This window comes from Dasypus novemcinctus, chromosome 17 (assembly GCF_030445035.2).
Source record: "Dasypus novemcinctus isolate mDasNov1 chromosome 17, mDasNov1.1.hap2, whole genome shotgun sequence".
Taxonomy (NCBI): domain Eukaryota; kingdom Metazoa; phylum Chordata; class Mammalia; order Cingulata; family Dasypodidae; genus Dasypus; species Dasypus novemcinctus.
This window is the reverse complement of record NC_080689.1, coordinates 31,861,205-31,885,935: the sequence shown is the minus strand read 5'-3', so window position 1 is coordinate 31,885,935 and position 24,731 is coordinate 31,861,205. Positions and strand designations below refer to the sequence as shown.

The window sequence follows — 24,731 nt, the reverse complement described above, 5'->3', positions numbered from 1 at the left end:
AAGGTTGAGGCTCTCAGTTTCAGAAGCTGTGAGTCCCTTGTCCCATCTTTATTTCCTCATGTCTTTCTTTCTGTCCTTTTATTTCTTCAGTTCTGCGTTGCCTTTCCTTTGTGCAAACCTATGGCTGAGCTGGTCTCAGCAATCATCATTTTTTTAGTTGTCCATGGCAAGCCCAAAGAACTGGAGAGTAGGAGTTGGATACAACTCTGCTGGATTTCAGGGCTCAACCCAGCATATGAACAATCTGAAGATATAAGTCTTTGAGAAATATATTTAACAAGTACACTGAAAGCTATAAGGATTTCCAGGAAGATGGTGGACTAGAAAGACACGGGATGCTTTTCTCCTCCAGAAAAATAGCTAGAGGACAGGCTGAAACAACTTAGAAAAAGATCTTCTAGGGTTTAGGATATCAGGCAAAGGTTGGATACCACCCAGAAGAGAGAGGGACAAAGGAGGGAAATTGCAACAGAACTGTGAGTTGAACCAGCAGCTACTGCTACAGGCACCATTCCCCACACTAAAGACACTTTAGAATTCTTGGGCTCTGGGCCTGCAACTACAGACAAAGGGGGCTCCAAGGATCTACTACCCCATGAAAGGGGAGAGAGAGGGACACAGCCTAAGACTGATTCAGCTTCAGACCCACAAATTTGGTCTGCTGTGTCCCACACAGAATAGAACTCAGAATCCAGAAATAAACCTCATCTATAAGGTCAATTGTTTGTTTTTTTAAGATTTATTTATTTCTCTCCCTTCCCCACCCCAGTTGTCTGTTCTCTGTGTCAATTTCCTGTGTGTGTTCTTGCATCCCCTTGTATTCTTGTTGGCAGCACTGGGAATCTGTGTCTCTTTTTTGTTGCGTCATCTTGCTGCATCAGCTCTCTGTGTGTGCGGCGCCACTCCTGGGCAGGCTGCGCTTTTGTCACATGGGGCAGCTCTCCTTACGGGGCGCACTTCTTGCATGTGGGGCTCCCCTACAATGGGGACACCCCTGCATGGCACGGCACTCCTTGCATGCATCAGCACTGCGCATGGGCCAGTTCACCACATGGGTCAGGAGGCCCTGGGTTTGAACCCTGGACCTCCCATGTGGTAGGTGGACATTCTATCAGTTGAGCCAAATCTGCTTCCTGTCAACTGGTTTTTGACAAACCTACCAAGTCAATGTTTTTTTTTTTAATAACGATTTTTTATTTGTTTATTTATTTATTTCTCTCCCCTTCCCCCCACCCCCCTGCTCCAGTTGTCTGTTCACTTTGTCTCTTTGCTGCCTCTTCTTCTTTGTCCGCTTCTGTTGTTGTCATCGGCACGGGAATCTGTGTTTCTTTTTTTTGTTGCATCATCTTGTTGTGTCAGCCTCCATGTGGGTGGCACCATTCTTAGGCAGGCTGCACTTTTTTTCGTGCTGGGTGGCTCTCCGTATGGGGCGCACTCCTTGTGCCTGGGGCTCCCCTACGTGGGGAACACCCCTCGTGGCAGGGCACTCCTTGCGCGCATCAGCACTGCGCATGGGCCAGCTCCACACAGGTCAAGGAGGCCCAGGGTTTCAACCTTGGACCTCCCATGTGGTAGATGGACGCCCTAACCACTGGGCCAAGTCCACCGCCCCCAAGTCAATGTTAACAGGACTAAACAATCTCTTCAAAAAATGGTGTTGGGAGAACTAGATATCTATACCAAAAGAATGAAAGAGGACTCCTATCTCATTCCCTATACAAGAATCAACTCTAAATGGATCAAAGACCTAAATATAAAAGCCAGGACCATAAAACTACCAGAAAAAAACATAGGGAAACATCTTAAAGACCTTGTGGTAGGTGGCAATTTCTTGGACCTTACACCCAAAGCACGTGTAACAAAAGAAAAAATAGATTAGTGGAGCCTCCTCAACATTAAACACTTTGTACCTCCCAGAATTTTGTCAAAAGGGTGAGAAAGAAAATGACTCAATGGACAAAATATTTGGAAATCACACGGCAGATAAGAGTTTAATATCTAGGATATATAAAGAGATGCTATACCTCAACGATAAAAAGAGAAATGACCTAATTTAAAAACAGGCAAAAGACCTGAATAGACATTTGTCCAAAGAAGAAATAGAAATGGAAAAAAACTACATGAAAAAATGTTCAATATCACTAATGATTAGGGGAATGCAAATCAAAACTACAAAGAGATATCATTTCACATCTATCAAAATGGTCACTATTAAAAAGACAGAGAACTACAAGTGGTGTAGAGGATGTGGAGAGATAGGAACACTTATTCTTTGTTGGTGGGAATTCAGAATGGTACAGCCACTGTGGAGGATGGTTTGGCAGTTCTACAGAAGCTTAATATAGACTTGCCACATGACCCTGCAATACCACTACTGGCTATATACCCAAAAGAACTGAGAGCAGTGACATGAACAGACATCTGCACACCGATGTTCATATTGGCATTATTCACAATTGCCAAAAGTTGGAAATGACTGTGTCTGTCAATCAATGAATGGCTAAACAAACTGGTTTATTCACATGATGGAATATTATGTGGCTGTAAGAAGAAATGAAATTGTGAAGCATATGACAACATGGATGAACCTGAAGGACATTATTTTGAGTGAAGCAAGCCAGATACAAAAGGACACTTACCGTTTGATTGTTACTATAAACCAAATATATTGTGTCACATACTGTATTTTAAAAAAATTATATATATCCAGTACATTTGAGAAACGTGTATTTTTGTTCAACTATATTATTTTTATTTTTAAATTATTGTTTATATGTTCAATTATTAAATGTACAAAATAAAGTTAAAAAAAAGATTCAGGGCTTGGCTTATTGGGCAGTTTTCTCTTATTAGGCAAGGCTTGTATATCCAGAATTTTTTACCATCTTATTTGAGAAAGAAGCAGCATTTCTCTAGGAGGGAAGTTTAATATTTTATTAGCTATTATGTGGGCCTCGATCTATCCAGAAAGTTCTAAAAAATCTCACTATAAGCGTAACTTTGATGGCTGCATAATATTCCAGTGAATAGATTATTTTTCATAATTTCATAATTCTCCTAATGCCGAGTGTTTGAGTTGGTTCAGGGCAAACACCTGACTTAAGTTGGGCTAATCAGCATCCTTGGAGCTGATGTGGTTGAGCACCGGCTTCCCACTTACAAGGTCCTGGGTTCAATCCCTGGCCCTGGTACCTCAAAAAAAAAAAAAAGTTTAATTGGGAGCAGATGTGGCTCAAGCGGTTGAGTTCCCACCTCCTACATGGGAGGTCCTGGGTTCAGTTCCTGTGCCTCCTAAAGAAAACAAATGAACAATGAGAAAAAAACAAAAACAAAAAACTAAGGTGCTGACAATGAGTAAAAACAACAACAAAAGAATCCTTTCATGGAATTTTCAAATTAGAATTAGAAAGTCACTCCCTCTTTGGAGGTAACTAGCATGCTTTCTGCTAAAGAAAGAAGCTGTTCTGTACTTAGTGAACAAGAAACAGAAGCACAGCAATCTGGAGAGAAAACCCTGGCTAACCTCTCATGGTTCCTCTTGTCCTCAAGTCTCTGCTCTGTCTCCTCCTTTCTTAAGGCTTGGTTGTTTAGCAATCAAAGGAATTGCTGAACAGCCTTGATATATTATTGCAATAAATTTTCTCCTTTATGTCTAAGTTTGTTCAAGCTGAGTTTTGGGATTTACATCAAGGGTTTGGGAAAAGGGACAAAAGGCAAGGTTTCTCTTTTGGGTGAATGATGGGTGCTCCTATTAATCAATTGTTGGGGGCAGAGAGGAGGAAAACCAGGTTTAGAGAAAAACAAACTGGTTTTAGACATGGTGGGTTTGAGACACCATCCAGGAGTCAGTTGGACCATTTGGGGTCTATTGGAGTTGTGGATAGGAGGTCAGCAGTAACCTTATGTAAAGAAGCTGCAGGAAAACAGGGAGCTTGTTATCAATGCTGCTGCTCACCACATCCCTGGGGGGGATTCGTAATGTGTGCACAAGTCAAAAGCTAGTAGTAAGAATGCTCCTCAAGTTTTTCTAAGGTTCCTCATTTTATGCAAGCTTTTCTCTTGTAAAAGGCAACTCCTATGTGAGTTTGATAGGCCCATAGTATTTTCCAGAACCTCAAGAAGTTAATAACTTCTCTGCCATCTCCTCTGGTGCTGTCCAGCATTTAGTTCTCACGGAAACTTCCTGGGAATTTATTAGAGCTTCATGCTGAGAGAAGGAATTAGTCTTCTCTAGCTACTGCCACTGCTAAATAAGAGGGACCTGATTTTTATAAAGCCAATATAACCTCACATCTTCAGAAGGGATAACCAGCCCCCTCTCCATTTATTAGAAGATTATGTTAACAAAGTGCTGGAAGGAAGGCTACTCTGTATTAAAGTGCTAATATGGTGAACATTTGCGCCTTTCTTTACCATTGTTTGCTAATACGTGTTTTTCTAGTAAAAGGTTTTGTTCCTCGCCTATTATTGGACTCACAAATAATGGATATGAACTTTTGGATTGGTGTTGATGATAAACATGCCTCTAGAATCATTGTGACTATATACAATTTCGATAAAATTGAATTCAACAAGTAAAATCATAGGACAGAGCAAGTGTGTTTCGTCTCCTTATCCCAGCCTCTTGTCCAGCCCATCCAACTCTTTCTTGTAAGACTGATCCTCCCACTTAAATGCCCAAGAAAAGTCTTGAATCTGCGTCCCTCTGAAATATGGATGAATCCTACTTCACCATCAATAACTGTGTGTGGAGTTGGCCTTAATCTGGAGTTTAAAGAATAAGAAAAGAAGTTGGTCTTGTAGCAGTAAAATCCCTTTCTTCTTTTTGGGAAATGATTACAGGAGTGCATGAACCAGGCTGCAGAGAAGCTTCCTCACCAACATATTCTTGCTCCTCTCTTGTTCTTCCTCACTGCCCTCCTTCCTGGGGCCTCTCCACTGGAATCAACCCAGGAACTCCACATGGAGGGAGGCCAAATTTCATGGCAGCCGGGCTGGGTGGATGAGAGAAATGTGTTCTTGAATTCCTGAAACACTGAAAGCATTTTTCTGGAGAGTTATGATTATCTGTGGTGATTAGTTCTTCAGGAAAATACTTCAGCACACTTATGGTTTAAATGTATTGTTTCAGGAGCCTGACCACCATGTATTATTTCCATGGAAAAAAATTCCAAACTAATTAGTAAACACATTTTTGGAACAATGACCCTTTGTAAGCTGGGACAATTTCTCTTGTAAATTGAGAGTTAAATTCATTTCCATGCTATAGCAGTAGTTGACTTTAAGGAAAGAAAATCCAGAACATTTAAAATAAACTTTTAAAACACAGTCCATTCAACCCACCTGTATGAAAGGTGGTTCTCTTGGATTAATAAATTTTTATTTATTAATCTATTAACTCACAGATTATATATGTCTATATGCAAAATATGTATTAAAATTATAATATGCCAAAAACAGCTTTCTTTTATATGGATAAAATAAAACAACACTGAAGAGAAAGCATGAATGCAAAAGAAGGAGGTAATAACTACCATTTTCACTAGTAGTACACCTTAGTTTTGACAATGAAAACGCTAGGTATTTCCTGAAGATTAGTCAAAAGATAATGCTCAAAATGGGTTTTGTAAATCATTTATTATGATTGAAAGGGAAGAAAATGATAGGTGACAAAATTACAATTAAACATGTAACATTATTCTCTTGTAATCAATCATAATAACATACTGTGAATTTTTTAATGGTTATATAAATCATTTCCCAGAAAATAAAATTTGCACATCATCAGTTACAGAAAACTGATTTCTTTCCATCAAAATATTTTATCTCTGGTCTATCAAAAATAAATGCTAAGTCTAAGGTACTACAGTTTAAGCTAAGCCTTCACTATGCTTAAATTTTAAGTTTTAGGGCCTTAATAGATGGTGAACAATTGCCTAAGAATAAAGTGCTCATACATATGCAATAGCTATGTCAAGCCTTTTACTCACCAAACAATGATTTTTAGTGGTTTTCTGGGAACTTAGAAACTCTATCCCAGCCAGAAGGCTCCTCCTGAGAATCATCCCAAATTGGTAACCAAGCTTATTCTCAAAGACTAATTTACTTACTCAGTGAGTGGTTATGGCTCAGAAGACTTAGGAGAAATAGTCAATAGAAATTTATTTCTATGGAGTTCCTTGACCTCATTTTTGTCATTAGTAAAACAGTAAAAACAGCACTGCAGCAATACATTTCTAAGATCTGCTCTTTCTAAGGATGCTAATATGGAAAGGAACGTTTTTAAATGGCTTAGTGTGTAAACAGTGCATTGCCAAGGGAGAAAGCAGCAAAGAAGAAAAACATGAAGGCTCTGCCAACATATTAATTCAACAGCTAACAATTCTGTAAAAATTGGTTTAGAAAATACCACACACAAAGTGATAAATATATGTCCAAAAATAAATACAAATATACTACACATAAATAAAATTAAGTATACTCATGATCACTGTTACAATTAAACATTTTTAAATATAATTTTCATGTCTTATCACAGTTTTATTTTTATTGTGAATTAATACTAATTACTTTGTTTCAACACATACTGGAATGTACTGACCACTTATACAATCTAGTAATGGAAAACATTTCCAAACTCTTTCAACTGAAATTTTACCTCCTTTGAGAGAAAAATTATTTTCTCTTTTCATTTAAAACATATTTTTGATAATTTGCTTTCAAATTATAATTAGAAAGAACTAGATAAAGGGCAAAGTTTTAAGGATTATAAAGAATTATTCAGCAAAGCAAGGTCAAGAGGACCCAGCACCAAATGCAATTAAATGTGGGCAATTTTCCAGCAAACTCAGGGTATGTTGACAGCTAAGGAATGTCAAGAGTTACTATCTCATCTTAAATTGTACACTCGAGTGATCCAAAAAGGTGATGGGGAAATTTTCTAATACAAAGGAGTTCCAGTTACCTAACTGCTGTTTTCTTACATAATGATTCCTAGAGCCAGATCTATGGCACTTATTTTAAAAATTGACCCCTAATCACCACCCTATAGTTGTTTCTTATACTGTGTACTTCTTTCCAAATACCAAATCATTAAGTAAAAGCACATACAGTACTTAATTTTTGGCAGTGAGCATTTCCAATTAACTGGTTTGCCAAATGAGAGTTTCGGAATTACCCTTTCTAAAGATTGCAAAAATATTAAAAAAAAAAAAAAAAGGGAGGAAGGGAGGGAAGGAAGGAGAAAAGAAAAGCATATTGTATTATGTATGTGATGGCAAGAGATGGGCAAAATGACAAATTCTAACTCATTTGATCTAAGAGAAAATCAGTGTATTGGAAAAATTCATTTTTTTATTGTATTCATTTGAATATTTAGGAATCAAACAAAAGAGAGTAACCACTATTATTTTTCAAGTTTTGACTACTGATGGGTGGTGATGTGCTCCCAGCATCCAAATGAACTTGTCTGGAGCTGCTGCAGTCCTTGCACGAGGACAAGGAGTGAGTGTGCAGACCCTCAAGCTTCAGAGTAAGGTGGGGCCTTTGGTTGGTCTGCTGCTTGACAGAAGGGGTTGGCTTCCCATTGCCCTGGCTGGGGGTCCCCGGGCAGGTGCTGACAGCAGCGCTGGAGCAGAGAGGTGGTGAAACGCTGCCTTTTGCTGATGGAAGTTGTTTATGTAACTGGCGATCAAAAGAGTGATTTCAAGAATCTAAACCAAGAAAAAACGATCGTTATGCTCCGGAGAAATTCTCATCACTTCCAAAAGAGAGAGAAGGGTTGGCCATGGAGGTCTGCATTTGCAAGTGCCCCAGATACCAAAACTTCCCTTCTGTCCAGGTCAAACAATAAAGTACTTATATGTCCTACACCATCAAGGCACTGACGTATTTTTCCATTTTAAACCAGCAGAAAGAGTAGCTCTCAAGGAAAACATCATATTTAGTAGCAATATCAGAAAATGTGATAGTTAGTAGTACAAAACAACCCCATCAATTATCTTAAAGCCATATTTGTGAATATATGAATTTTAAAATTCAATGTGTCAACTCCTCGTTTAAACTACATGAAGTACTGAGTGTGCCACAGTCTTCTGGACTTAATGGATAATTGCCTTCGCCTAGGTATAGATATTATTTTATTTTATTTATTTATTTATTTAAAAGATTTATTTAATTCCCCCCGTTTGTCTGTTCTCTGTGTCTATTTGCTGCGTCTTATTTCTTTGTCCGCTTCTGTTGTCGTCAGCCGCACGGGAAGTGTGGGCGGTGCCATTCCTGGGCAGGCTGCACTTTCTTTCGCACTGGGCGGCTCTCCTTACGGGTGCACTCCTTGCGCGTGGGGCTCCCCTACGGGGGGGGACACCCCTGCGTGGCACAGCACTCCTTGCACGCATGAGCGCTGCGCATGGCCAGCTCCACACGGGTCAAGGAGGCCCGGGGTTTGAACCGTGGACCTCCCATGTGGTAGACGGACGCCCTAACCACTGGGCCAAGTCCGTTTATTAGGAAAGGCAGCTGCCACTAAAAAAAGTGTCAGATTCCAAAGAGGTTGTGTCTTTTACTGGACAATCTAGGAACAGGGAAAGTTTTAGGAAAAACAATTTCTCATTATTTTTACTAAAATTGGAATTAACACACTAGAATGTAGCCCTTTTATTTATTGTTTTTACTTAGAGGCATTACAACCATGTAGACTCTTCATTAAAAAAAATAGTAAAGGAACAAGTATGTTTTAATTATAAAACCTTGCTCTTTCCTCCATGAAGCTAATAATCGCAAGTAAATAACATGATGTGTATAAAGCACCTGATACCAACAAACACCAGGACCACATATTTTGAACGTTCTATAGGTCAGGCAGAAGGCTAAGTATTTTACACTCTTCCTTCATTTAATTCTTAAAACCTAAGAAGTAAGTAGTACCATACCCTTTTTCAGACAAAAACAAACAAAAACAATAACATTGACAACAGCAAAAACAAGGCTTAGAAATATGAGGTAAGCCAGAATTTGGACCCAGGGCCATTTAATTCTAAGTGAAGTCCTATTTTTCCACTTGAAACATAGTCTTTGCTCAATAATTGTTTGAGTATTTTACAAATGTAGCATGACAAAGTTAGCAGAAATGTTTCCACTCACCTTGGGTTTTGCCATGGTAAAAAGTAATTTGTCTGTTGGTTTGTCCTTTGAATGCGTATTGTTAATGACTACCATAAAATCATCTTGATAACCTCCAAAGGTCATTAGACTCTTGTATACATAGCTGACTATTAACCTCTTAAAAGAGAAAAAAACTAAATATAAGTTCTTTACTTTCAAAGAAAGATGAGAAAATATTAACACATTTCCATTAAAACACTGATATTAATTAATTATGATATAATACAGACAAGCTGTTTTCTAAAATCAAATCTATTATAATCCAAAATAGATAGTAGTAGCACTAATTTTACCTAGGCATCATTTACCTTTACAATTAAAATACATTTTGATCCTAAAACAATTAACTCATTCTGCATAAAATTTAGAAAATCTAATCTTAGTAAGAAAATAAAAAGCACCTATATTCCAGTATTCAGTGGAAAACCATTGTTTTTATTTTTGTACACCCTTTCAGATATCTCTTATATATATTAATATTTAGTTGAACAACTTGAAACTGGTAATTTTATAGGTCTAACATGGTCAAATATTGGCAACTCCCTGATAAAGATTTTAACATATTGTAAACATCTTTTCATGACAACAAGTGTATTTGTGTAACATCATTGTAAATGATTCAAGAGACAATATTTTATTTAACCAATCTCCTATTTAGGATCAAATCTTTTTTTTTTTTTTTTTTTTAATTTGTTAGTGTCGTAAGCAATACTCCAGTGAATATTTCTGGACTTCTATTAATGCACACACCTAATTATTTGGTTATGAATCCCAGCAACAGGAATGGCTAGCTCAAAAAGTAAGGACAAGATCTGAGAATTATGTCAAACACTCCTCCAGAAAAGTTATACCCATTTACATCCCCAGCATTGCAGTCTTGCTAACACTGGACGCTACTGTTCTTTTAAAATCTTTGCCAACCTTGGTGAAAAGTAGAAACTCACAGTTTCAAAATGCATTTATTTAATTACTAGTGAGATTAACAACCTAAAACACATTTATTGGGCTTCTGTACTGCTTCTTTTGTGGCTTGCTTTGGCCCATTAACTCATTGGTGTGTTCATCTTTTTCCTATTGTTTCATAAGATATCTATGTTATGTATATTAAGGATACCAACCCTTTGTCACATATGCAGCAATTTTTTTTCTCAATTTGTTGCTAAGACAATTTAAAAGATATAACTAGAAAATACATAGCTTAAAAGCAAAGGAAGCTTTTAGTATCTAATAATTGCCTTGTAAGGAATGCCTCAGGCACTGTACCCAACCAGCGCCTACTTACTGCTCTGTAGATCCACCTCTTGGGACCCAGGACATGATTTACTTAAATAAGGTAATTCAATACTGTGTACAGTTTCTCGTTGGCTTTAAGTCACTGATTTTATAGTTAGTCTTGTAGTTATCCACTCAAATACTAAAAAGCATGCAGGAAATTTAAACTCACTCAAAAAATGGTTTTTAGTCATTGTAAGGAGAAACAGTAATTTTAACAGTAAAGGATAGTTTGGTTTCCAGGAAACTCTCAATGATCCCTGACTGAGGCTACAGGTAAGAAGAGCTCACTACACCTGCCAGGTAAGGTTAGCAATTCCTGCCTGCCAGGCTAAACAACAATAAAAGATGAGTAAGATTTTTTACTAAGTAGTATGACATAAAAAATGATAGAAAATAATTTGAATTTCAGATAAATAAAAGAGTCTACAGGAAGCTTAGCTTGACTTTTTAAAATATCATATAAAAATCTCTAAGATACTGCATTTGTACCAGTGACCGGGAAGTGATACAACAGGAAATTATAGAAATTTTGTTACAGAAGCATTAGTAAAACTGAACGTACACTTTGTTAATTAAAGTTTCAACTTTAATTATACCTTAATATGAATTTTCTTTTACAAAAGAAACAATCTTCCTAATGCTATAAATGCATAGTCATTTCATGAATACAACCATGATTGCACTTTAAATCCAACTGAAATCCACGAACGTTTCTGAGTATTCCACAAAGATCTTTTTGTTCTGTTAACAATGATTGAAATTCTAACAAAAACTTAAGTACTTCTCTCAATTCTTATAAAAGAATGTCATCTCTTAATATGATTTTTCTCTGACACAAAATACAGTCTTTCTAATCTTTGCTTTAAAAGATTAAATTGTAATCATAGTTGTATTTTGTACAGTATTAGGAAGAATGCTTTCTGTATATGAGAAAAATCAGATTAAGGTATCATTACCTTCTGTTTATAGTACATTAAGCCCTGGAAATAGTTGACTCTATGCAAACTTTTAGGATTTAGTCTTACCATGGAGTTGTATTCTAAGATGCTTAAACCATCCTCATGTATAGCCAGCCACAGGAAAGTATTTCCAAGTGATGATGGTGTTATGGGCTATGAAGAGATGAAAGTACATTATATTACATATGCTAAGCAAAATTACAGAAATATTTTTCAGTCTAAATTCCATGCAACATTTGCCATTAAATAACAAAAACAAAAACCTTATTAAAAGTCTCTCCTAGGGAGGAGGCAGTGTGGTATACTGAAGAGAGAACTAATATGATTATTATTAGGATACCCGGGTTTGAGCCCCAAATCTGCCATTTGTTAAGCTACTTAATCTCTTTGAATCTCAATTTCCTCATCTTTAATATGGGAAAATGTTTACGTCTCATTTTTCCTTTGTTTCCATAGGTTAATGGTTAAAATTCTTAGGGTTTCTGTGATAATTAAAATCCTAATGAAAAAAAATACGGATGTGCTTTATAAGGTGTGCAGTGCTACTACAATGGAAAGGATTACTATTATAATTACACATTTTTTTCTGAAAGTTTCTTAAATCTAATATTCTATGTCTAAAATTAGAGAATAAAAAGAAAATATGTATGCATGATCAACAGTAAGGAGGAATATTAAGATTTCCACTAAATTTTTATTGCAAAAAGCAATGAAATTATATTAATAAAAAGAATCCCCCACCACAGAAACCTAACTAAAATCCATGAAAGTTTTTGAGTATTCCAAAATGACTGTTTTGTTCAATTAACTATACTTGAAATTCTAACAAAAACTTAAGCTCTTCTTATGAATCTTATAAAAGAATGTCAAGTCTATAGAAAACCAAAAGAGATGAATCTCGTGCTATGCAGGAAAATTTATCAAGAATCTCATGTATCAAGTCCTGGGTTACCACAGTGTCCACTAAAGGCTGATTTGTAAAAGATAGGCAAACATTGGAAAGGATGCCATTTAAGCCTCCCTGTTAGAAAGAAAGGTGAGAAGAAGAAAAAATGCCAGTCATGCAACATGAAATGCAACATCATTATTTAATAATATTTTTATGCTTGCACTCACAGGACATATTATGAGAAAAGGATATTTAATATTTCTTTCAACGCTGCTAGAATTAAAAGCCATTGTGGGGAAACGGATGTGACTCAACCAATTGGGCTCCCATCTGTCATATATGAGGTCCAGGGTTCAATGCCCAGGGCCTCCTGGTGAGGGCAAAGCTGGCCCATGTGGCTAGCTGGCCCACATGGAGTGCCTGCCCATGCGGGAATGTGGCCTTGCACAGGAGAGCTGCCCTGCATGGGAATGCCGCCTTGCAAGGGAAAAGTTGCCCTGTGCAGGAGTGCTGGCCGACATGGAGAGCTGGTGCAGCAAGATGACACAACAAGAGACACAGGGGAGAGAAAATAAGAAGACGTAGCAGAACAGGGAGCTGAGTTGGTGCAAGAGAGTAATTGCCTCTCTCCCACTCTGGAAGGTCCCAGGATCGGGTCCTGGAGCTGCCTAATGACAAGAATACAAGCAGACATAGAAGATCATGCAGTGAATGGACACAGAGAGCAGATAACTGGGGGTGGGGTGGGGAAGGGGAGAGACATAAATTTTTTTAAAAAATCTTTAAAAAAAAAAAGAAAACTGACTTTATCACCTTTTTTTTTTTTAGCTTATTTAGTATATTGCTTCCAGTTCCAGGAGCAAAATAATTTCTTACCTAAAACAACAGTCACTCATACAATCAGTTAGAAGAAACCTTAGATTTTACTTTTTTTTTTTTAAAGATTTATTTATTTATTTAATTCCCCCCCTCCCCTGGTTGTCTGTTCTTGGTGTCTATTTGCTGCGTCTTGTTTCTTTGTCCGCTTCTGTTAAAAATATGGAACGCTTCACGAATTTGCGTGTCATCCTTGCGCAGGGGCCATGCTAATCTTCTCTGTATCGTTCCAATTTTAGTATATGTGCTGCCGAAACGAGCACAGATTTTACTTTTTAATCCAAATTGTTCATTTATAGATGAGGAAACTGAGGTCCAGAGAAATTAACCAACTTGCCCAAAGTTGCAGTTATTTAGCAAATATTTTTGAAGCGATGATTATGTGCAAAGCAGTATGGTGGGCACTAGAGAAGTCTTTTAGGGTCAGTGAGGCTATGCTCTTCAGGAATATGCAGCTTATTAGTGGGGATAAAACAAACACACACAAATATAACAAAGAATGTCTCTAAAGAGATCAAAAGAGGACAAAATGACATGGATCAATAGAAAGAAAAGAAATTAAAGGGCAACGTTTTTTTCCCAGGAGGCTAGCCACCTCCCTGGCAGGGTTAGTGTCTCCCTCAGTGATTCTGCAGTGTGCAATGTCACATTTACAATATATGCCACATGGTCGTTTCTTTATAGGCCTGTGACAGCACTGGACTGTGAGGTTCTGGAAGTTGAAACCAAGGGTTTATGTATCCCTAGAGCTTATTAGCTCAGTGGTTAGCAAATAGAACTCAGTAAACACTAAGAAAATGAGCAAATGAGTGAAGAGGTGAATGAATGAAGAGAGGAAAGCAGAGTTCAGGAGTTGTTTTTTTTAGAATAATCATTCCTCTAATGAGTCTAAGAAATCATTTAGGATAGGGAGAGGGGGAGAGAGAAGGAGAGAGGCTGCCCTTGCATTTGTGTTCTTCATTGTTTTCTTTCAAATACTGAGAATTTCCATAATTTTTAATGCCAAAAATACTAAATTTGGGGTTACTGTTATCACTGTTTTAATTTACTAAACGATACCATTGACTATATACATAGAGATTTTTATTATGCATCTCTTTTGCACTCCTTCCTTACTTTTGCAAGAAATAACTTGGCACCAAAGAATGGCCACTTCCTGGCTACTGTCAAATAAATCCGCACACAATCGGCAGCGCTATGTCCCCGCAAGGCCATCCATCTAGTTGACAGTCGTTGGCAAAGCTGCCTAAAAAATGAAAAACAAAAACACAAAGGCAAAAACAAAAACAGTGTATCATCCTCCCAGGGTAAAGCTCTCCTTGAACCAATCAAGGAGAAACTATGAACTAGGTAAAGCTGTTGCTCTGTGACTCCCACCTCACCACTACCCACCCCTTTTACTTTTTTGTAGCATTGTTTTTCATACTTTCAGTGCTCTCAGCATGACCCCCAGTCAAGTAAATTTTAAAAACCTGGTAAGGTCTAACAAAATATCTTAATGCAAACTAGTTCAAAAGGCAATTTCTCATGGGAATATTTTCATTTTTAAAGAAAAGTGCAAGAATTACATCCCAAAGAATGAATCCCTAATGGTGGACTTTTAGGGAGTCTTGCTCCTGACCTGGAGAGATGCTGGATGCAAGTCAAATCATGAAAGCAACCACTTATTCTACATGGACAAAAGACTGATCTTAAATGCTTCTGTTTTGGAAATCTCATGGTGATTTGGATTTGCCTCTTTTAAAATCTAACCAGCTTTCCTTTACGTGCCCTTTAAAATCACAACTGTCAACAAGTCAGTTTTAATTTAAAAGAAATAATAAAATCTTGTGTGTTAAGAAGATGGTATATTTTTATTCTAATTTATTTATAATAGAATATCTATGAGCTAAAAATATTTTGGTAAATATGTAATAAAAGTAAACACACTCTTGGCCAATTTGATTTTCTTCTATTTGCTATCAGGACTAATTTGAACAAGAATGAATAAAATCAAATTAAAAGTAGACCTTCTAAATTAAGGCAAAAGCTTTTTCATATATATTCTTAAATTTTAAAAATATAGTCTGAAGTTTCTGGAAACATCTTTTAAAAAGGATAAATAACCCCTTGAGGGAGGGGTTTCACTAGTTTTAAAAAGACTTAAGGAAATTGTCATATACATTTTTTTCATCCACCCTCTAAACAGTTACAAATAGTTTCTTACCTTAACTGTTCTTCAGAACAGCCATCTCTGTACCTTTTGGGATAAAATTTCTCTATGACTTGTTTTAGAGTTTGATTTGCTTTGCATTGACTGGTAACATGCCCTGCTGGAGTTGAGAAAGGTCTTTCGAAATCTCCAATCTCTACCTAATTGAAAGTAAAAAAAAAAAAAAAATAAAAAAAAAAAAAATATATATATATATATATATATATATATATAAAAGATATTGAAAAGGGTTTAAAAAAAGAAAATCAGTTTTATTCTTTCTAAATATTCTTTGTAACATCTAATACATAAATCTATTTGCCATTTTTATGTCATTAAGGAACTTATAATAGTACATAAGAACTATTATTAAAATCTAAACTCTGGGGAGTGGATGGAGCTCAAGTGATTGAGTTTGAGTGCCTGCTTCCCATATATCAGGACCTGGGTTTGGTCCCTGGTACCTCCTAAAAACAAAAACAAACAACAAACAAATGAAAAAACCAACTCAGGGGAGCTGATGTAGCTCAGTGGTTGAGCACCAGCTTCCACACACAAGGTCCTGGTTCAATCCCCAGCCCCAGTACCTCAAAACAAAACAAAACAAAATAAAACAAAAAAACTGAGCTCCATTTAAATTCTAATTTTGAAAAAAAATCTCCAATTTAAATATTTTAATTCTATTTCTATATTCACCACCCTAAATTAATATTACCATCTAGAAACATTTGCTAAAGGGCTCTACTCTATCCGTTTATTGCCTACAGGATAATTTTTCATTTTTAAGATACTATTTTAATTGCTAATAAGGCAAAACGGAAGTTAAAAATAAAATGCAAACGTTACAAAGCTATTAAAAAAAATCTCAACAAATTAGTTGAACTTTTTAAGGGGCTCTACTAAATGTAATGGGAGCAAGAACTATATTCCATCACTTCCTACATTTTCTCTACAAATGTTACTGCAGTTTATCCCCTCATTCTATTATTCTATTATTTCTTGGAATAGAACCCTTCAATTCCCTCAATGAAAGAGTATTCAGAACTTATCTCTATTAATTAGGCCCCAGAGGTGCCATCACCTACCTCCTTATCCAACTACTCACCCATCTACCCTCTATCCACTAACCCACTCCTCCATTCACCCAAACATATACTGAGGCTGCATTATGAGTCAAACACTGTGCTAACTGATGGGCATAAATCCCTGCTCTCAGAGAGCTTATTGTCTAGCAGGGGAGACTGGCACATAAAAAAACACTTGCAAGAAGCTGTTGTGAGCGCCTTGCATAGGGCACTGAAGAGGGTGAAGGAGGGCGACGGGCTGAGGGCAGTCAGGTGACTGGCCTAACGACCACTCACATCATTATCTAGAGCACTCTCCAGCAAGGAGATGGGCGATTCCCTTTAGACTAGGTGGTATCCTAGGAAGCCTCAGGTCTCCACGTCAAAACGGCGCTCTGCCTCCAGGGATGCTGTTAGCACAGCCAGCCTCTGAGACTGTGACCCATGTGGCTCCTGTTACCTAGTTCTTCATCTGACCAGGGACTGTCTAATTCCTCATTCAGCTTTGCCCTTACATCCTGTTCTTGTACTTCCTAGGTTCTGTCTTTGACCCAGTTTCTTCCTTGTTGGTTACTTGGCTTGGCTTTGCTATTCAGCCTCCATTCCTCATTTCTCCTGGTTTCAATAATTCCCCATCTCCTTTCTAGCCTGTATCCTTCCTAATGTCCTCATACCTGCTCTCCAAATACACTGAAGTCACTATCCCACAGCACGTTATTTATTATCCCCACCTGCTCTTACCCAGAAGCACTCACCACAGCCACTTAGGAACCTGAGACCAGGATTTAACCTCCAAAGATATGGAAGTTAGGACAAACAGTAGTTACACTAATAGTAGCCATTTGAGGCAACTCTGCCTTCTAGGAACCCCAAAGTGGTATCTCCAAGCACACTGTCTCTCCTCCCTCTGTTTGGCACAGAACAGGCACAATAAATGTTTGGAAAATTACTGAAAATTGACTTAGATAATTCCTGACATGCCCCATATGAAATATGATGCCTTACCAGACACTAAGAACATCCATTAATGATCAACTAAAAGCACTTCCTATTTAAGACAGAGAATACAAAAAGGGCTCTACATATACTCAAATCTATAAAAGAAATAACTTCTATTTTACAGAGCTCAGATCTCTTTAATATACTTAATTTATCTACACAAAAAACTACTGGAATCCGAGAAAACAGAGGCATTATTTAATTTTTCTTTTACAGATGGAGAAATTATATTTTAGTTAGTAATGTGCTCAGAATTTTCTATGTATATGATTGGACCTTTCTACCCCTTCTTCAAATTAATCTAAAAATGTTAGAATTCCCTATCTCCAAAGCATGAAACCCTCTTGATTGAGAAGACTAGTTTAAATTTCAGTAAAAATGAGTGAGATTTTAACAGAGAATCCGTGGTTTTAGAAGACTGAATCCTAGAATGGCAAATGATAGAGAAGTGTTCCCAATCCTGTCACTAAGAACATATATGACCTTATTTCTCTTTTCCTCGGCTCTCATCCCTTGCATAAATAGAATAGCAGGTATAGTACTAAGGGTCTAAAGTTTGGATGATCATAAAAGTATTCTAATAGTAAATTAAAAGATCAACTATTCATTCATTCAAGAATATTTATGGAGAATGGACTCTGTATAAAGCACTGTGCTGGATACAGAGATGAACAGGAACTGCCCTTGCCCTTAGGGAGGCCACAGTGGGTGGTACAAGGTAATTATAAACCACTGAGGTCAGGATAGCAGTAGCTATGTGCAGGACAGTACAGAAATCCCAACGAGGGACATTAACCTACCCAGGCAGATTGCAAGAAGGTCTCCTAGAAAAGTAACACTGGAGATGCAAATGAAAGGATACACTGAAGTTAACAGTGAAGGGATGGAGGTAGAGGCATTCCAAGCAGAGGAGACCAACAAGAAAAGCATAAGAGGTAAGAAAAAGTAAACCACAAACAATCAGGGAATAGCTGTGCAAGGAACCAGAGTTTACGCATTATTGGACCATCAAGTTCCACACAGGTGGAAAGATCAGGCTGAAGAGGCAGGCAGAGTTCAGATCTAGGTGAAAAAGGGCAAGGCAAAGCTAGATCCACATTTCTGCTGTAATTCCATTCCCATGACTATTGCTGCATAACAAACCACCACTGCACAAGGGACATTGTGCCAGTTTCCAAGCACAGGACGTAAGAATCTGGCAGCTTTCACTGCCTGTCTCTCTTGGGGACATTGCTCTTGCAATGCAGCCACCATTCTGTGAGGAAGCAGAAACAGCCATCCTGAAGTGGCCCCGTGTAGGTGTTCCAGCTCACAGTTCGAGCAGAGATGCCAACTGACAGCCAGCAGATATATGCGTGAACAAGCCTTCAAATGATGCTAGGCCTTGCCAGCTGATGCCATGTGAAAAAGACAAGTGTCCTTACATCTACCTGCTCAAACTGTTGTTTCAAGTGACTGAGTTTTGGAGTCGTTTGTTATGCAGCCATAGACAACAGGAACAATCCCTCCAGCATCTGTGTGGAGGATAAATTTTGAGGGGACCAGACCACAGAAAGGCAGCAGGATGTAAAGATGGTGATGGTAGTCAGGATGGAAAGGAGGGAGCAGAGTAAAAAGCATCTATGAGTAAAAATTGGCAGAGTGTGGTGACTGGTGGGGAAAGGTGAAAGGGAGGGAAAACTGAATAATGATTCCTGGATTTGAAGCCTGCTTGGGGGACTGAGTGGGGAGACAGTAGCTCAATGAAGATACAGAGTGTAAAGAGGAGAGAGGATTATTAGTTCATTTTTAGTAAGTTGAATTTAAGGAGCCCATGAAAGAAATATAGACTGGATACTAAACATTTGGGAATCATTGGCATAGGTGTGGATAAAATAAAGAGAATGGATGAGCTCTCCTGGGTTAGAGTAGAATGAGAAGCCATAGACTGAAACCCTGGGGAATCTTAGCCTTTGTCCAGATAACATTATAGAGTTGCTTTAATGTTTTTCCTTAATTAATTGTGCAAAGACCTCAGTGTGGTAGAGACCATTGATTGCCTCTTAAGACTATTCTCTCCTTCTTCCTGAGTAACAGAGTCCTTGAATTTAGCCGGGCACACTGCTTCCCAGCCAGGACCACCCAGCCTCCCTTGAAGGCAGGCAATGACACGTGACTAAGTTTGGGCCACAGTCTATTGAACTCCTGGGAAGTTGTCATAAGGCAGGAGGCATGACTCTCTTCCACCCTTCCTCCATCCTGATGCCCGAAACACTGATATAATAGTTAGAGCTCTGGCAGACCTCTAGAACCAGGAGAGAGGGACATCCTTGGGACAGCAGAATGGAGAGAAGGATAAAACCCAGGCCTCTAATGACTCCATAGAGCTGTCAGGATATTTACCTCTCTACGTGAGAGACAAATATACTTCTATTTTGATGAAGTCACTCCTACTTTTTTGGTTTGTTTGTTTTTTTAAAATAGAAGGCTGAACCGAATCCTAATTGATATAACAGGTAAATAAAAGAAAGTGTTATAGCTTTCTAAAATACTTATTCCTGTTAGATTATTGAACTAGTTCAGCATGGCATTCTTAGTCACGCTGCTCTACACTTGAACTTCCTTATTAAGTGCAAAGCCTTGTGGTATATTTTCAAGATAATTAAGAAACTAGGCTCCCTTTATGGAATATTGTTGCATTCTATATTCATTACTACTAGAGTGTCAGCAATTCGGAGTCAAACTGTAATTATAATGCCTGCAATTTTTAACAGGTTAATCATAGCAAAATGAATTTAAAGAATTACTGAGGGTATATTGTTTTACAATATTAAATTTGGTGCAGAAATGAACATCCTATCTGTATATAACATGTAAGTTACCTGAGCTAAAAGAGCTGCCATTTCTAATGCCAGATCCTTGTTCAGAGGAAAGAGTCCATTTATTATTTGATCATTTGTCTGATACATTAACAGCAACTTTTCTCTATCCGTTTCTCCATGAGCTTGCATTGAGAAATACAGTCTGTAGGAAAAAAGAGGACATTTTTTATTAAATGATATTCTTACAAAGGAAGAAAGTAAAGATATTGTTATGAATAAATTCAGAGGACTGGTACTGGGAGTGCGCTAAGAGATGCAAACTAGCCCAATGCTATTCTGTAATGACCTCTGTTTTTGCTTTGTACATTTTCAGTAAACTGAGGAAAATCTGCTTTGTTTCTAACCCTTAAGTGTTACTGAAGAAAGATCTAAGACCTCAAAAGAAATTAAATATGCCCACTGTTGTAAGGAATTCTGATGTATCCCTTCATTTCAATGGGATGTATAAGCTCAATTTTCAAAATGCTCATGACCTTTCCCAAATTCCTTGAACATACCAGGGAGTAAGGAAATATAGAAGGTCTTAATTCCAAATCATTCCAAAAATTTACATCAAATAAGAAGGGTTTGCTTTGGAATCTAAAAGATAACATTTGCATATTTAAATGTGTTTTGATATTTTTTGTTACATTCTGAGAAGTAGGCTTAAAAACTCAAAATAGTTTATATGTTATCACTTTTACTTGTTAAAATACAAAATGACTTTTGTTTGCCTAGGAAGTCTTTACCAAATCAGTGACCCTAATTATTCACTGTGTCATTTTTTTTATACGTGAGACTTCTGAGTTCTAACGTCAGGCTGCAGATCAAGCACCAGGGGCTGTGCATATTACGACAATGGGGCAGGTAAGCAACATTTTGACATAGCTGAATATTGCCATGATTGCACAGTGGCTAGAAAAGAGTGATGTAAATCCATTAGTTGTTATGTGTGTGCCCAACTAGCTGTAATTGCAGATTTTCAGCCTTTTACCCCTAACACACTTGAGGGAGAGAACACACTCCCACCAGTTACAATATCTCTTTCAGTAATTATCTCAAATAGTAGGGAATGAGAGGGCTGCCATTTAGAATCTCCAGGCAAGCATGGCGGTATACTCTGAAAAGTCCTCCTGCTCCATGATTCTCATCGTTCTTTCCACCCACCCCAGCTTAAGAATTAGTGGACTGGGCAGTTGTTCAGAGTGGTCTCCTGAAAAAATTAATCCTAAATCCCCTTCTGATATATGACTGCAAGATGGCAAAAAAAAAATGCAGATTTCTTAAATTGGTAGAAGACTATGGCTGGGCATTATAATAGAAAATTCTAAGTTCAAAATTATATCAGAAAAGTGATATAAAACAAAGAGAATAAAGTTTAACATGAAAGCCCTCCCTTTCCAGCATGCTTACATATTCTGTAGTACATTTTTGTACATAGTTTATTTTCCCCCACTTAAAGTTAGGAGCTCTTATTTATCACTATAATCCACAAGGGTTTAGCTAAGTGCCTACCACTGGAGAGTTCTTAATAAAAGATTGAATTAATAATACAGCTAAGTAAAAAATAAAAAAAAGAACCAACCAAACAATGACTACAGCCAAGAAAGCTAAAAGGCATATTCTACCATTTCTGGAATGCCAATAAGATTGAAATTGGGAAGGGAAAATGAAGTATTATAAGCAGAAAAGAGAAAAACAATCCTGGACACAGAGGAAATACAATGTGTAGGAACCATTGGCTCAAATCCCTAATTAAACAGTTTGGGTTCAACCAACCATTCAGGGATTTGGAGACAATTTGGAGAAGAATTAAAAGAAGAGTCATAAAAATGTTCAAAAGATCAGAAAATTAACTCCACGGAGCTTGATTAGTAAAGGTTTCAGGGGAAGGTGATACGGGTCTCTCTGAATATGATCAATTTACACCTACCAAATTCTAAAGAGGCCAGAAGCAGAGAAAGTGGGCTTCCATTCCAGCAGGCAGGGCTGGGGTTAGACACTAGAAGGACTCTTAAATGACCCTCATTCCACAACCCAAGAATCTGAATACAGTGGGATGGAAATCACATTGCTAAATGGACTGATACCACCACACAAACACTGCCTCCAAATTAGGCAGAGCCCTCAGCATTGCTTGGTAATCCTTTAATTTGCCCAGAGGGGCTCCAGAGCTCATTTAGGCATTTAGGGCATTTGTTTCCTACTGTTGCCCTTCTTACCATCTTGTAAACTTCCTGAGGAAGCAGACTGCGTTTGGTCCCCATTTACCCTCCCTTCACTCCTCAGTTCACCAATCTATTGAATACACGGTCCTGAACCTGCGACTGAGATTCCTCTTCACTGTTCTCTCCCTACCTCTATGGCATCCAACCTTTATGTTCCTTTCTGTCCCCATACCATCTTGTATATATAAATGTTATATTCTGGTAACAGCAAATACCTTTGGAACATTTACTTTGTGGCAGGCTCTGACCCAAGTGGTTTATATTTACCAAAACTTAATCCTTCGGAAAACCTTCGAAGGAGGTACTATTTTCTCCTTTTCACATGTGCGACCCCTGAGGCACAGAGACCCCATAAGTGAAATGGGTTGCTCAAGGCCACAGTGTAGCAGTTCTAACCCCGGCTGTCTGCCTCCAGGGCCCGTGGTCCTCACTACTCAGCTCTCCTGGCCCTATTACACACATTAATAACATTGCTAAGATTTCATATCTGTCTCTCCCTAAAAAGTGTGAGATTCTAAACGTGTGAGATTTACCTTTGAATCGCCAATACTTTCAACAAGTCCTGGCACTGTAAAAACTTCTATGTTTATTGCATGAATGGATAAATGGTTGGTAGTAAGAACTGTTAAACAATGAAATGATTTGGGAAAAAAAAAAAGTCTGCCTATACCTTTATTGTAAGTGACTTAACTCTCTAAATGTTTCCTCATCCATAAGTTGACGATTTTAACATGCCTACCTCATAGGGTTATTGTTAGGATTACAATGAGATGATGCATACAGAGAGCTCAGCACAGGGCCTGGCATGTGCTCACCAAATACTGGCTACCATTATTATTATCAGGATTATTCTTCTCTGGAGGTTAGAATCACAACAGAGCCTCGTCATTCTAGAATTTTTATTATTATTATTTTTAGTGTGAATATAGAAGAAATGGAATAAATTAGATGAACCATCAAGATCCTTCTAGGCATAGAAGCCAATGGATGTAGGTGCTCTTACAGTCAGCTAAAAGTGGCAGAGATGGGAATGAGAAGTTATGCTCCAGAAAATAACTACTACAAAGGACTTTTGAAATTAATAGTTTTTTCCTTTTCAACAAGGGGGGAAAGCGGAGTTGTTTCTGTCAGGAAAGGGCCCTTGCCAGCTTTGCTTTGTTAAAAATAATGCCTTGGGAAGTGGATGTGGCTTAAGCGACTGGGCTCCCATCTACCATATAGGAGGTCCAGGGTTCGATTCCCAGAACCTCCAGCTGAAGCCAAGCTGGCCCACGCAGAGTGCTGGCCCATGTGGTGTGCTGGCCCTTGCAGGAGTGCTGGCCCACATGAAGTACTGGACTGAGTGGAGAGCTGGTGCAGCAAGATGATGCAACAAAAAAAAGAGACACAGAGGAGAAACAATAAGAGATGCAGCAGACCAGGGAACTGAGGTGGAACAAGAGATAGAGTGCCTCTCTCCTACTTCAGAAGGTCCCAGGATCGGTTCCTGGTGCTGCCTAAAGAGAAGATAAGCAGACACAGAAGAACACACAGCAAATGGACACAGAAAGCAGACAAGTCCAGAAACAATGGGGAGGGGAATAAATAAGTAAATCTTTAAAAAACAAACAAACAAATATAATGCCTTGACTTTTGCAATTTCAAACACACACTAAGAAGCCAAATATGGATTCACACAAAGAATCTTAAATATGAATAGAATTTAAATATTAGTTTCCCAATGGTTGTCTATGTTCAAGAACAACCAAGTTCAACACCTATTAATCAGATCTTTAACTTTCAAATTGAAATAATTAAAATTGTATAACTTGCTGAATATAAATAAAAATTCCATAGTAAAGACATGTGGTATTTCAGTTGCTAATTTTAATACTGCTTGACAGATGAAGAATCAAGTATTTGGCTACATGATAGGTCACAGCTAGTTCTCGTCTTAATTGTGTCACTGGAAATTACACACATACAAAGCATTACTATATTTAGAAACAGCACTTATACATAGCTGTGGCTATCTTGCCATTTCAGTCTGTTAAAAATTAAATCTTGAAACTGAGTTGCTTTTTCCTGATGTCAAAGATATTGTCATGAGACTTTTTTTTTTTTTTTAAAGAAAGGAGGCTTTATCATGTGTTATTCACACATTTCTTTGCCCCGTCTGGTGGTAAGTGGTATTTGCTGAACTTGGGGCATTATTATCTGTGTCTTTCATACCACCTGTCTCCCATTTCATCCATTTCATCCAAATGTA

General features: G+C 37.8%; 1 protein-coding gene and 1 non-coding gene across 7 annotated transcripts in view; both read right to left on the bottom strand.

Moving 5' to 3' along the window:
- Positions 1–5,618: 5,618 nt before the first annotated feature.
- The window catches only part of PLEKHH2 (pleckstrin homology, MyTH4 and FERM domain containing H2), a 134,642-nt gene continuing 115,529 nt past the window's right edge, over positions 5,619–24,731 (bottom strand). For all 6 annotated transcript variants that reach the window (XR_011646095.1, XM_004447292.3, XM_023588051.3 and 3 more), the window contains 6 exons: positions 20,277–20,418; positions 15,368–15,513; positions 14,278–14,407; positions 11,463–11,549; positions 9,142–9,279; positions 5,619–7,712 (listed from right to left, as the gene is read on the bottom strand). Coding sequence is in view for 5 of the 6 variants with exons in the window: in XM_004447292.3 (XP_004447349.1) it covers positions 7,527–7,712; positions 9,142–9,279; positions 11,463–11,549; positions 14,278–14,407; positions 15,368–15,513; positions 20,277–20,418 (829 nt within the window). In the remaining variant the exon portion in view is untranslated. The remainder of the gene's footprint in view (positions 7,713–9,141; positions 9,280–11,462; positions 11,550–14,277; positions 14,408–15,367; positions 15,514–20,276; positions 20,419–24,731) is intronic.
- LOC111763649 (U6 spliceosomal RNA) lies at positions 13,318–13,424 on the bottom strand. The gene has a single exon (XR_009181358.1). It is a non-coding gene; the product is annotated as a U6 spliceosomal RNA (small nuclear RNA).